Raw genomic sequence first — 14,275 nt, forward strand, 5'->3', positions numbered from 1 at the left:
CCCACCACCATTTTAAAGTACAAATCTGCCAAACAGCACATCAACCAAAAGTCACCTTTTGAGTGCGTTATGGGACTCAGAGGATATCTTCTTCCTCAATGATTTCATTTTTCAGGCTTCCAATCAAATGAGCTCACGTGTGCAGAGGGCCAGCCAAATGAGGTGAGCTGAGAAGAGATCCTTGAAACCTGTGGGATCTTGGGATTTGGGCATTCCACGAAGATAATTCTAGCAAGTGCATTATAGGGAAAAACAGTTCCTGGAAATGGAGAAGAGACTTGAGAGTACAGAGAAGGGAGAGAAGTGAGACTGATGCATTGTGTATGTGTGTGTGGGGGGGGGGGATTAGTTTATTTTTTCCATTGTTGCCAAAAGAATGTCACTGGTGATATAAAGAAGTGGAAAATGAGAAAACTCCATTATCATCCAAAGCTACTTGTCCATTTCCTGTTCTGCCTGGGAAGGAAAATCGGACCTCAAACCTCAGATTTAACACGGGGTTGTGGTCTTCTGGTGCCCCCTACCGTCAGGGAGGAAGACTGCAGCTACCTCCACGGAGCAAAGAATGAGACCAACCCCGGATTTGGCCGCTGGCCTGAGACTGAACAACTTAAGTGTTAACTGGTAAGAAGAAAGGACAGAAAGAGGGAGCAGGAGAAAGAGAGGGGGGACAGGACATTCTCAGGGTCCTTCCAAGTCTGGAACCAGGGTTGAGTCTCAAAGAGCTGGAAGATTAAAGGGTTCAGTGTCTTAAAAATGCCCAATGGAGGGGCGCCTGGCTGGCTCAGATAGTAGGGTATTGTGACTCTTGACTTCTGGTTTGTGAGTTTGAGGCCTGAAAAATGCCTAATGGGAGGCGCCTGGGTGGCTCAGTGGGTGTTAAGCATCTGCCTTCAGCTCAGGTCATGATCCCAGGGTCCTGGGATGGAGTCCAGCATCCGGCTCCCTGCTCAGCGGGGAGCCTGCTTCTCCCTCTCCTTCTGCAGCTCCCCCTGCTTGTGCTCTTTCACTCTCTCTTTAAAATAAATAAATATTTCACTTAGCTAATGCTAAGTGAAATAAGTCAAGCAGAGAAAGACAATTATCATATGGTTTCTCTCATCTATGGAACATAAGAACTAGGAAGTTTGGTAGGGGAAGAAAGGGATAAAGAAAGGGGGGTAATCAGAAGGGGGAATGAAGCATGAGAGACTACGGACTCTGAGAAACAAACTGAGGGCTTCAGAGGGGAGGGGGGTAGGGGAATGGGGTAGGCTGGTGATGGGTAGTAAGGAGGGCACATATTGCACAGTGCACTGGGTGCTATACGCAACTAATGAATCATTGAACTTTACATCAAAAACCAGGGATGTACTGTATGGTGAATAACATAAAAATATTATTATGAAAAAAATAAATAAAATAAATAAAATATTTTTTTAAAATGCCTAGTGCAAGGCAGCTCTTGACATCAGATTGGCACTCAAAGTTTGATGAATAAAAGAGGACAAAAATGAAAGAGAGAGAGAGAGAGATCTTAATGGGCCAAACTGTGTTTCCCTCCAGGCTGCCATCTTAACAGAAATGTCTGATTCTGCCACTCATCTAAAAGTTTTCCACAAGTTATAGCAACCCTCTGGTTATTTTCAAAAGGCTAAGCTAAGAACTTGGAGGCAAATCTACATGTGCAGAGAAATCCTTCCATAGAGAGGGGAAGATATAGAAAAGACGGTAAGATGTAGGAATAAAAGCTCAGGCTGCAGAGCCACTGCTTAGATTCAGACCTGGGCTCTACCACCTAAAACCATGACCTTGGGCAACTTTCTCACCCTCTGTGTGCCTCCATTTCCTCACCTGTAAAATGAGGTGATACACCTTCATAGAGCTACCGGAAGGAATGGCTGGCTCGGTGCACATAGGCAGTCAGAAGAGAGCCTGGCAGTAGCAAGCCCTTGGTCAGCAATAGTTACTGTGGTGATGCCAGGGACAGTGGTCTCTGCCTCTTCGGGCCCCTTTATTACTTCAGGGTTGAAGGGTTGAAGTCCATCTAACTTTATACAATGGCTTCTAGCCACAGAACACCTTTCTCTCTTGGTAATAATAAACTTGCTGGAATCACTGGACCCTTAGAAACCTTTAATGGATTCATGTGTCCCATTTGGCTTCCTATAAATAGACCCAGGCACTTGAAAGACCAACTCAAATTATTATTTTCCCCCTGAACCCTCTGTATTCGTTTGTTAGGAGTGCATAACAAAATACCAGAGTGGGTGGCTTAAACACCAAAAAATGTTTCTCATAATTCTTGAGGCGGAGTTCCCAGAGCAAGGTACTGCCAGGTTGGGTTTGTCCTGAGGTCTCTCTCTTTGGTTCGTACATAGCCACCTCCTTGTCGTGTCTTCACATGGCCTTTCCTCAGGGTGTGCGCATCCCTGGTGTCTCCCTATGTACCCAAATCTCCTCTCGAAAGAGGACCCCAATCAGATTGGATTAGAGCCACCCTAATGGCCTTTTTTTTTAGTTGAATCCCTTCTTTAAAGGCTCCATCTCCAAATACAGTCACGTTCTAAGGTACTGGGGACTGGGGCGTTCAACACATGAATTTGAAAGGGGCACAATTCAGCCCATAGGACTATTATTCGGCCCTTTCTCCTCGTTATAATATTTTCTCTATTCCCCTGTCAAGGAGGTCTCTTTTCGTGACCCTCAATCTCATAAGAAACAGTTTGAGACATTATCAAGGCAGGATGTGTATCTGCGAATGGCTCACTCATCCAGGTGCATGCTCACCGCTTCCACCGTGCCACGCTCTGGGCAGTGCGTCAGGAGACAGCAGTGCCTGAAACAAACTTCCTGCCCTTGTAAACTTGCCTTCTAGTAGGGGGGGTGACACATCTAACACTTAGGGTGTGTCATATGAGAACGTGGGCTGTGGAGAATAAGGGAAAAAGGGAGTGCTTTGGGCAGGGAGGGGGACTCCTTTATAAGGAATGGTCACTGAAAGCCTCTCTGCTAAAGGCCATGTTTTCACAATGACCTGAGGAATTCAGGGAACAAGCTGCATAGGTAATTGGAGGAGGAACGTTTCAGGCAGCTAGAACAGCAAGTGCTAAGGTCCTGAGGTAGGAGCGGCTTGGAGGGTCCAAGGAACACGAAAGTGGCTGGAGTAGAGCAGGCGAGGGGGAAAGTGGCTGGAAATGAGAGCAGGGAGGTGCCTTAGGCCGCCTTGTATATTGGCTTGTGCTGGAGTGAAATGGGAAATCATTAAAAGTTTTGAGCAAAGGAGTAACAAGATCTGACTCATGTTTTTAAAGGCTCACTCAGGTTATTATGTTGGTAATAGACTGGGTGGGGCAGTGGGGAACCACAAGCAAGCAGACTAATTGAAATAGTCAAGTCAGAAGGTAACGGTAACTTGATGCAAAGTAGAAGCAGTGAAGGTGGTAAGAAAGGTTTAGATTCTTGAAATATTTCGAATGTAGAACCACCAGGATTTTCTGTTACTCCATCTGGTGCTCATACTTCCTTCTGGGTTGCTTTTGGCATCCTGACAATTAGCATTGTCAAAGTTTTCTTGCATCTGAGCATTATCTGTATCTTGGAGCCAAAAATGCATCTTAAAACCATGCACGTCCTCCCAAGTCCAATGTACATATCAAAATAAATGAACACTAACATTACATAAATCCTACATAGGAAATTGGATAAAGTAGGCATCTTTACCCATCCATACCCTAATCACAGGTTATAAAAAGTCCCAAGCCAAAAGGAATGCAGAATGCCTCCAGATGGTACAATATTCAGATAAGGAAATATAGAATGTCATCATGGGTGTGAAACATTTCTAACCAGAAAAGGGAAAGAGAGCAGAAGAAAAGAAGGCAGAGCAGGGAAGTGATAAAATTTGCTCTCCCTAAAACAGGGTGACTACCATGGTGCAATTAATTTTTCATAATGGTTCTTTTCAATACTTTCAAAAGCAAGCTACAAAATCCTTTTCTCTCTAATTGCTGAAGAAGTAATATCTTTTGGGTTTTTCTTATTTGAGTTTAGTATAGCTCTGCTCTTTTCCTTCCCTGATTTTTGTTCATATAGCCTGAGATTTTAGATCAAGATCATTTTGTTAAGTAAAAATTATTATAATTACTATCACCAGTATTATTTTTATTGAAAATGGACCATCCCTGAAGACATTGATGCCCCATCAGCCCTTTCAAACAAAAGCTGATTTCTTTTTCCATATTCTGTGTGGTAGGCTAAAAGATGACCTTCCAAGAAGATACCCACATCCCAATCTTTGGAACCTGTGAATGTTAGCTCATATGTCAATTTTTGCAGACATCATTAAATTCAGGATCCTGAGATGAGGAGATTATCCTGGATTACCTGGATGGGCTCAAAATGCAATTGCATATAAGGCAAAAGAGATTTTATACAGAGAGAAGGCAACATGCAGATAGAACACAGACAGATTTGAAGATGGTAGCTTTGGAGATTGGAGTGATGTGATCACAAGCTAGGGAATGCCAGTAGCTTTCAAAAAGGTGAAAGAGACAACAGATTCTCCCCTAGACTCTCTGAGCAGAGTGCAGCCTTTCCAACACCTTCATTTTGGCTCAGAAATACTGACTGGACTTCTAGCCTCTAGAGCTGCAAGACAATCAATTTCTGTTGTTGCAAGCCACAAAGTTTGTGTTAATCTGTTGCAATAGTCCCAGGAAACTAAATAGATAGGTGATTTGTTACCCAGAATTGCTACTTCTTAACATATTTTTCCCTTTGCTCCATCAAAATCCTGAGCTGGTGCTTTTACACTTGTGAAGGATATGTCATCAGACTTGACCACCAGACATCTCTTGCTTTTACCTCATCTAGCAACTGCCTGACCACTCCTGTCTCATCGAAGGCTCTGCTCACATCATTCTTTTCACTCTATTTTTTCGTGCTTCTTGGCAATTTCAACAAATTCTGTCTCTGCAGATTTTTGCCCACTGCAACTGGAAAGATATATCCGTCCCTCATCTTTAGTTCTACACACTCTCATGGTTCTCCCTAAATCTTGTCATCACCATCACTATGTCCCTTCCCAAATCTCAGTTTCAGTCATGCCCACCTCCAAACCTCCCAATGCATGTACACAACTCTGTACTCCAACTCTCTTTTGACTACAAAGGGACAACCACTGCATTGACCCTACCATTTATCACACACACACACACACACACACACACACACACACACACAGTCTTCATTTCCATCCAGCTTAGAAGCTTTGATCTGATATTAGAACCATTTGCTTCCTAACACCCTTATGGATCCTACCCTGTGTTTTGTTCGCTTGATTGAACCTCCAATCTGCCTACCCAAACTATCTACCAACTTGCAGCCCAGTTTAAATTCACTTTGAATTCATGACAACAAATCTCAAAGGGGAACTCAATAGTGCCCGGCAATCCTACCTTACTTCTCTAGGGTATTGTTTTCTCTTTCCCCCAAATCAGTATTTCAAAATTTCTCTTCATTTTTCATATACAACATCGTTCCCTCCTTCAATTTCTGCTAATGACTTCGACTCATTCATGCATGGAAACAAAAAACTAAACACTAAAGAATTGGATAAAACAAAACTCCTTTTCCCACCAGTAAGACCACTTTAAGCTCACTTAATTTTTCCCCTTTCTTGATATAATGGAAGAATTGTCCCTGCTCCTAGCCGGGACCCATCCTTCAGTGTTTACTCTGGATCTCATCCCTGCTCAAAAAATTGTTCCTATAATTTTCCCTTTTTTCTTGTGTTATCAGTTCCCCTTTCACAACCGGACTGTTCCCATTGGCCCCCCTACATGCTATAATACCACTCATATAAAAAACAAAACCAAAGCACCTTGCTTTTTACTCTCATACTGCCCTCCGGCTACTTCCCATTTTCATGCAATCTTTCACAGCCAAACTCCTCAAAATTATCTTTGCTTACACTCTCTACTTTCTTACCTTCTATTCTTTTATCAACCTACTTTTTTTTGGAATTTATTCCTTACCCTAGCCGCTCCATGCAAGCTCCTTCAGTTTTTATCAAGGTCTCAAAACAAATGGTCAGTTTTCTATTCTCATGTTACCCATCCCTTAGCAGCTTTTAACTCAGTTGGTCACTTTCTTTTTAATTCCACTTTTCCCTAGAGTTCCCTGAGCCCATGCTCCCCTGGTTTTCCTCACTGCCACTCCTTCTCTGCCTCATTTCTTGGCTCCTTTTTTTCTGCTCAACCTCTCAATGTTGGAATACCCTCCTGTCCTCTTCTCTTCCCTAGCTATACTTTCTCCCAAAGTCATCTTATCCAATTCCATGACGGCAAATACTACCAATCTATCAACTCCAAAATCTGTATCCGCAACACCATTCTTCCCACTAAGATCCAGACTCAGACAGCTAGTCATGTCCTCAGCATGTCAGATTTAGCTAATCATAAGGAGGACCCAAGATCCATCCCCTACATCATTCATCCACGTCACTAAATATACCCACTGACTCAGGCCCAAATCCTCTTTTTCTCTCATCCCTTACATTCAATCCTAACCAAGTACGACATATATTTCTCAAATCCAAGCCACTCCCTAGCATCTTCATCAACAGCCCAGCCTTGTCCATGCTACCACCACATCTGACCGACAGCATTGCAGTAGACCCCGTGACTGATCTCTCTGCTCCCATTCTTGTCTTTCTATAATTCATTCTCTGCACATCAGTCATAGAGTTTCTCCAAGATTAAGTGTGATCACTGACACTCTATTTAAATCTCTCTAAAATCTTCCTGTGGCAATTAGAATAAAATTCAAACTCTTTAGCATAGCTCACCAAGTCCTGTGTGATCTGACCCTGCGTACATTCATCTGGTAGAGTTTTATTGTTGAGATGGAATCATCTCCTGCCCGTTGTGCCTTCTTTTAGGTTTTTCTTGTCTTTTTGCTCCCTTTATTTAAAAAAATCTTTTCTTTTATTCCCCACCAGCTTTATTGAGATATAACTGACGTATAACATATATCAAATCATTATCACATTGTACACCTTTATCTTTTACTGTGGGGAATAACTGCCCATGATGTAAAGGCACCACCACCACTACCCTTCCCCCTCTACTGTACACTTCTCTTGGATTAAAGAAGCTGAGGATGGGGTGGAGATAGTGACTTGTCATAGGACAATAGCAATGAGGTCATATGGATCCTGGGTCTATGATACAGAAGCAGATGGTGGAATTAGTTGGGGAAATGTCCAACTACCCTTAACTAGTCTCTGTTTCATAATGCAAGCCCTAATTACACCCCGTTTAGATAGTTCTCAATCCAGCTCCATCTACCTCATAGGTAGTCAACAGTCTTCTCAAATTCTGGCATTAGGCTGCCTTTCAGCCTTATTTTAATGCCTATATAATTTACAGGCATGATTCAAATATAAAAACCTATTTCCCTTCACTTCTCTATAACTAAAATACATTAGTTCAGAAGTCCCCATGATGCCTTCCAATGGTGAAAATTCAATCTGGCCATTAAAAGTAAATCAACTCCTTTCTTGTTAAAACTTCATCTTTTGGGAAGTATATACCTATTCAAATTATGGGTTCTTCTTTTTTCCCCTTCTGCTTTCTTCTTTCTGGGAATCATCTAAGTTTGTAGTCTTAGGTCCCAGCTTTGGGGAAGGAACACGTAGTCTACACATTATCATTTGTCCTCAGTGTTCCTCACTGAGATGTGACCTATCTCATTTGGCCTTGGGCATCAGACTCTGTACCAGCTCTATCATTGCTCATGTCCAAACCTCCTTGTCCTGCAATTGTCAGATCTGCTAACTCTATGCCCTTGGTAGAACTATGAGCCCTTTTCAATCAGATATCTCTCGACTCGTCCATCTCAATCCCATTTTGGAGTCTCAAAGACTCTTGTCTATTGTCCCTGTACCCTCTTGGCATGACTTCAGTTGTAAGGTGGCCCTGATTCCTTCAGTTAGCCACCTGTCTTGGAAATTGTTCTCTACAACTCCAGCCCATTGCTGCTCAGTGTTTTATAGGGCATGGGGCTTCTCCAAGAATCTGACAATTTCCCAGAGATTTACTCTAGAATCAAAGCCCAGCGCTTTTAGCTTCGGAGTGTCCTTCTGGTTGATCCTATAGGCTCTCCACCAATAGAGGTGTACAGGGGAAGCAAAGGGCCTTCATAGGAGCACACACATCTAGGTTCTTGTTGCCTCTCCTTGGAATCCCTCTTTCAACTTTCATTGCCTTCAGAGTAGGAAAGTTGCTCACATGCTTCACTTTGTCTTTGCTATATTTTGGCCTGTGGTATAAATTCTATGCTCTTGGTCCCTTGATGCACAAAGCCAATATTTTATAATTTTAAAAATGGCCTTTGCTCTCCGCACAATGCCTGGCTCTAGGTCTATGGACTCTGGTTTAAATTATGAAGTCTACAAAGAAGCTCAAGATGATGAATTTGACTCTTCTGGGCTGTATCTCTCCTGAGAGTCACTACCTTTAGAAATTCTGAATGAGGAAGAAGAAGAGAAATGGGTTCAAATAATTTTTGGGAAGGGGAAAGGGAAGAAGCAGTGCCTTAACATCTTAAAAATATTACACTTTTTTATCATTTCTTTTGTAGGTTTTTTTTTATATTTTTCTGTGTCTTCTAAGGAATTTTACTGGGAAGATATAAAAGGCTACATCAGGGACTGCCAGCCAGTTGCTATTTTAAACTGAAGGTCTTGTGTTTATTTTTTATGGAAGCAAATTCCACACACAAAACTTTTCTTTCATCTTGGGCATTTTCTTCATGGAGCCATACCCGAGAAGAAGCAGCCAGAAACGTTGCCCAGGGCTGGAAAGGGCAAGTGCCAAAAGAGCTTTGTATATCTCACAGTTTGCTCCAAGCCAACCTTGGTTTTATCTAAGCATTAGAGTATTTGTTTCCTAGGACTGCTCTAACAGAATAACACAAACTGGGTCACTTAAAGCAACAGAAATTTATTGTCTCACAGTTGGGGAGATTAGAAGTCTGAAATCAAGGTGTTAACAGGGTTGGTTCCTTCTAGAGGCCCAGAGGGACCATCTGCCCCCTGCCTTTCTCTTAGCTTCTAGTGGTTGCCAGCAACACTTGGCATCCCTTGGTTTGTGCAAACCTCGCTCCAATCTCTGTCACCATCCCCTCATGGCATGTTTCCCTGTGTGTGTCTCCGTTTCCTCACATGGCCTTCTTATAAGAACAATACTCATTGGCTTGAAGGCCCAGCCTGATCCAGTATGACCTCATCTTAAGTCAACTCATTACATCTGCAAAGACCCTGTTTCCAAATAAGGACACATTCTGAGTTTCCAAGTGGATATGAATTTGGAGGAAGACTATATTCAACCCAGTACAGGTGGAGAAGTAGATCTTGAAGTTTCTCTATGATAAAATGTGGCAGCATTTCTCCAGAGGCTCCCAGATGAGTCGTTCACTAGGTTCCAACTGGGAAGTTGAGAAGGGCAGCGGCTTATGAATCCAGTTATGTTTGTCAATGTGAATGTTTTTTGTTTTGTTTTGTTTGAGGTTTTTTTGTTTTTGGGGTTTTTTAAAGATTTTATTTATATATTTATTTATTTGACACAGAAAGTGAGAGAGCACAAGCAGGGGGAGCAACAGGCGGAGGGAGAGGGAGAAGCGGGATCCCCAATGAGCAGGGAGCCCAACATGTGGCTCGATCCCAGGACCCTGAGATCATGACCTGAGCCAAAGGCAGATGCTTAACCGACTGAGCCACCCAGACACCCTGTGTGCAAATGTTTAAGTTAAGTAGACTTGTCACATTATAGAGGGCTGCAATTTGGTTCATTATTGTTGCCATTCTCACTTTTCTAGCATCTGAGGCATCTAGCTCTCTGTCATTCCCACTACATCCAGTCAAGAGCTTCAGTGAGTAAAAGCACTAGATTAGAATTCAAAGAACTTGGTTTCAAGTCTTATTTCCATCATTTACCATCTGGCCTTAAGCACGTCACTTCCCTGAGCCTCAACGTCCTCAACACTAACATAATTAAGCTGCCAATGATATTTTTTTTTATAAGTGTGTGACATTTTTACCTCCAAAGCTATTGAAACTTAAAACTGCACTAAGACTTTTGAGATGCTGCATTTTATTGAGGAAGCAAGGCACTGCGTGACATCAGAAATAAATTCCTACCCAGAATAGTTAAAATACCAAAATATTTTGATGTTTTATGGAATAAGCTATAGTTGCCTGGAAATGCATTTACACATATTTATCTGCAATTATTTTTTAAAGATCAAAAACCAGGGATGTACTGTATGGTGACTAACATAATAAAAAAAAATTAAAAAATAAAGTTTTATTTATTTATTTATTTATTTATTTATTTATTTTTGAGAGAGAAAAAGAGAGAGAAAGCAAGAGAGATCACAGAGGGAGAGGGAGAAGCAGACCTACCATTGAGCAGAGAGCCTGATGCAGCCTGGATCCCAGGACCCTGAGGTCACGACCTGAGCGGAAGGCAGATGCTTAACCGACTGAGCCACCCAGGCATCCCTATCTGGCATTATTAAGTGATATTCCAGGTCAGCAGTCAAAATGGACTATACTGTAAATAAATGTGTATACAACTGAGAACCCACACAATCCTATCTGATTGGCTTTCAAATGCCCCATGGCACATAGCATGGGGTATTCTATGTACAAACTTTATGTATATTTTAAGCAGTAGGAAAGAGAGACGGAAGGATGAGAGGGAGAAAGAGAATGAGCTCATTAGAATTCCATCGCCTCTTTCCTCACTCCTAAAATGGAGTTGATAATTCCTCTTTTCATGAGGGCTCTCTAAGATCAGGCATATAGTGTCCGTTCAATATTGATCACCTTATCAAACTCAAACAGGCCTAGCAGCCAGCCAGCACATGGTAAGTGCCCAATAGATATTTGTAAATGAACAAAGGAATAAGTATGTCCTGACGGCCTCAAGGAGTTGTTCTGAAATGTGATTTGATATCATTACCTATGTCACCCTCTCCTGATGATTAGAAATAACTGTCCCAGTTTGCTTTTTGCCCACTTTTTTTCCTTTCATTAGCAACCTCTGCCTTGGCCACTAGATGGCACAAGAGGAAAGTTCCTCAGTGATCAGAACAGATGCTCCTGGGATGCTGGCTGCAGTGTGAATAAGGTAGCCATCCCTGGGGTTAGTTAAGCAAAACAGGGAGCCAGCATTTCACCCAACACATTGGAAGGAAGCAAAACCTCCACAAGTCTGGACTTTAAATGAACGTTGAGCACTGATAACTACAAAGACAAAAAAAAAACAAAAAACAAAAAACCTCTCTGCAGATAGTAATAAGATACCAAACCAAAAACAATAGCCTTGAACCAAATATTCTGGGTCGCCAAGGAGGGAATCAGCAGAACTGGGACAAGGCAAGAAGAGAGGAGGCCAGATTGAATCAACCAGCATAGTTAAGGGTTATCACTGTCGCACAGAGAGATCTGGAGCTGATCTGAAAAACTCCATTCGAAACAACCGTGACCACACGTTTCAGTGTAATTGAATGTGGACCAAAATGTATGTAGTTCTCATTTCAGAGTCAATGTTAGGAAATCTTTGTGTCCTCTATTTAAAGTCATCAAAGAACTCCCTAAATATTGTTATGGGAAAGAACCTCTGCTGTACAGACATCGGTTTACTGCAGGAGCCACAGTGGTAGAGTCCAGAGAGGACAGAAAAATGAATTCACTGGTACCTGGTGCTGCCTTTTTAAAGCCTGGCTGTGATCTGGGAGCACTGCATGTGACTTACAGGTGCACTGGACAGCTCCCCTTGCTGACATTCTGTGCTCACCAAGAAACTTCTTGATTATAAATGGGCTTTGTCAATCTGCCTCTGGGAAGAAAAAGCTATGGTTGTCCCAGCACAAGCCCTTCCGACCTTCTGACAGTTGTATTTTTCACTGTGCCTTAATAAATTGGTATTCTGTTTTAAACAGCAGTCTCCTATGGGCTTGGTAAATGTAAACTACCAAGAGGAAAGGGACTTCCTCTTGACAAAAGGAACTCTCTGTCCCTGTGGGACTCACAACCTCACATGGTGTTAAAGTCTCTGTTGAAAATCTCCTAGGACATCTGTTGGCAGACAGCCAAGGCTTTGGGTGACCTTGCTTTCACACTTCTAGGGCCAAGATTCTCCATCCTGGTTACACATCAAAATTATCAAAATTATGAAGATGTTTAACTAATGCTGATTCCCAGACTCCAGCCCCAGAGATTCTAATTCAGTAGATCTGGGGCTGACCCAGGAATCTATATTCCTAAGGAACCCCACTGATTCTAACCTACAGTGTTTGGGGACTTATTGATCTGCTTAAGTATCATTTCACAGGTTAGTCCAGGACCACAGAATCATGGAATATTTTATTTTAAAAAGGTTTCCAGAGCAATAAGAAGTCCTTTTTACAGCATCCCTGAACCTTCAGCTTCCCTTGGAAACTGGGCATAAAGAGACCAGACAGGAAGCTGCTAGGCCATTAAAACTTAACAACAGTGAGAAACCACAGACCTCTGGGAGCCTTGGCCTCTAGCTAGGAGTATCAAAGAGCCCCATTAGCTTTTGGAGAACTGGTCCTGTCTGGCCAAAACTGTATATATGTGACCAACACCAGATACATAATTTATGAGCCCAATCCAAAATAAATAATTATAAAGAACTTCAAGATGCTGACAGCAGAGCATTAAACAGGTATGGGGCCCGAGCATGGGGTCCCATATGATGACACAGGATACACACCCATGAGGTTGGCCCTTTACAGGACTACCGGGGCAGGATGATGATTTATAAATCAAGAGAGATCTGCATTCTTATTTGCTATTCCTTTCGATCTGCTTGTTTTTCTGCCTACACATAGCAGCCAAGGCAATCTCTGGTCCAAATACCCCTCTGATCCTGTCACTTCCCTGCATCCCACTGTTCTAGGATCAAATCTCAAGTCTGGCCCACAAGTGCCCTGCCACCTGACCCCTGCTTACCTCTCTTCCCTTATGTTCCCCATCCTCTCTGTACTCTAGTCGTGCTGCCCTTGTTTCAATTCCTCCAATTTCCCATGCTTCCTCTTGCTCAGATCTCTCACAGTGCTGTTCTCTGTGGCTAGAAGTATCTCCCCTACCCGTCCTAACCTCATCAGAAAGTATTTTTTAATGAATGAGTGAAAAACAACAACAAATGAAGAAAGGGTGAAAATGTCAGGTGCTGAGTGTGCCCCTATTATTCAAGAAACATGTCCATTCCAAGCCCCATTGACCTGATCACACTCATCACTCCCTATATGGATACTTTAAACCTTCCTATATAAAGTGCGACCATACTTCCCAATGTTTCTAGGACCATTCCATTTTTTTACAGGGTGCTAATTAACAACACTTACTTTTGCCCACCAAACCACCTGTTTAGATGATGAATTATGGACACTCTGCTTATAGACCACACTGTATTTTTTTGTAGTTTATGGTTTTATTAACACAAATATGACATGCACAACAAGCTGTCTGTTCATTTTCTTCGCTGCGCAGCCTGGCATTGGGATTGGTGACTCCGATTGCCAGCGGGGCTGCTCTTTTCACGATGGCTTTGCGATTCTTGGAGGAGACATTGTGAGCAATCTCTGCACAGTAAGATTTGTTGCACATCAGCGGCACTTCAAGCTCCTTGACATTGTGGACCAGGAACTTCCGGAAGCCCCTGGGCAGCATGCGCTTTGTTTTCTTGTTGCTCCCGTAACCAATGTTGGGCATCAAGATCTGGCCCTTGAATCTTCTGTGCACCCTATTGTCAATGCCCCTGGGTTTCCGCCAGTTGCGCTTCATTTTGACATAACGGTCTGATTGGTGCCGGATGAACTTCTTGGTCCTCTTTTTAACGATCTTGGGCTTCACCAGAGGTCTGAGGGCAGCCATGATGCCCAGTAACAGATGGCTGCCACCTCCGCAGGCAGCGCCGAGGAAGAGAGGGGTAGACCACACTTCAATAACATTTGAACCATCTCTTTCCTTCTTTCTCTGCAGAGGTAAATTGACAAGAGACAGCTTCTGTGTTTTGGTGGCTGTGGTATTAACAGCAAGAGCTTAAGTTATTAAAGTGAGCAGCTTTAATCTGTGAGGTCTCCTGGAGCAGTGGGGATTATTGTATTTTTACTCCAGAGCCCGTGTAGCTATTTCAAAGAGCTAGGGTTTGCTCCCCGCAATCCCCACACTGGCCCCGTTGCCTTTCTCTAGACCCAC

General features: G+C 42.7%; 1 protein-coding gene across 1 annotated transcript; it reads right to left on the reverse strand.

The window, feature by feature from the left end:
• Positions 1-13,471: 13,471 nt before the first annotated feature.
• On the reverse strand, positions 13,472-14,003 carry LOC100469021 (60S ribosomal protein L32-like). The gene has a single exon (XM_034640664.1). It carries the CDS (start codon positions 13,949-13,951, stop codon positions 13,472-13,474), a length of 480 nt encoding a protein of 159 aa, XP_034496555.1. The 5' UTR covers positions 13,952-14,003.
• Positions 14,004-14,275: the final 272 nt, after the last annotated feature.

Source organism: Ailuropoda melanoleuca, chromosome 13 (assembly GCF_002007445.2).
Source record: "Ailuropoda melanoleuca isolate Jingjing chromosome 13, ASM200744v2, whole genome shotgun sequence".
Classification (NCBI taxonomy): Eukaryota; Metazoa; Chordata; class Mammalia; order Carnivora; family Ursidae; genus Ailuropoda; species Ailuropoda melanoleuca.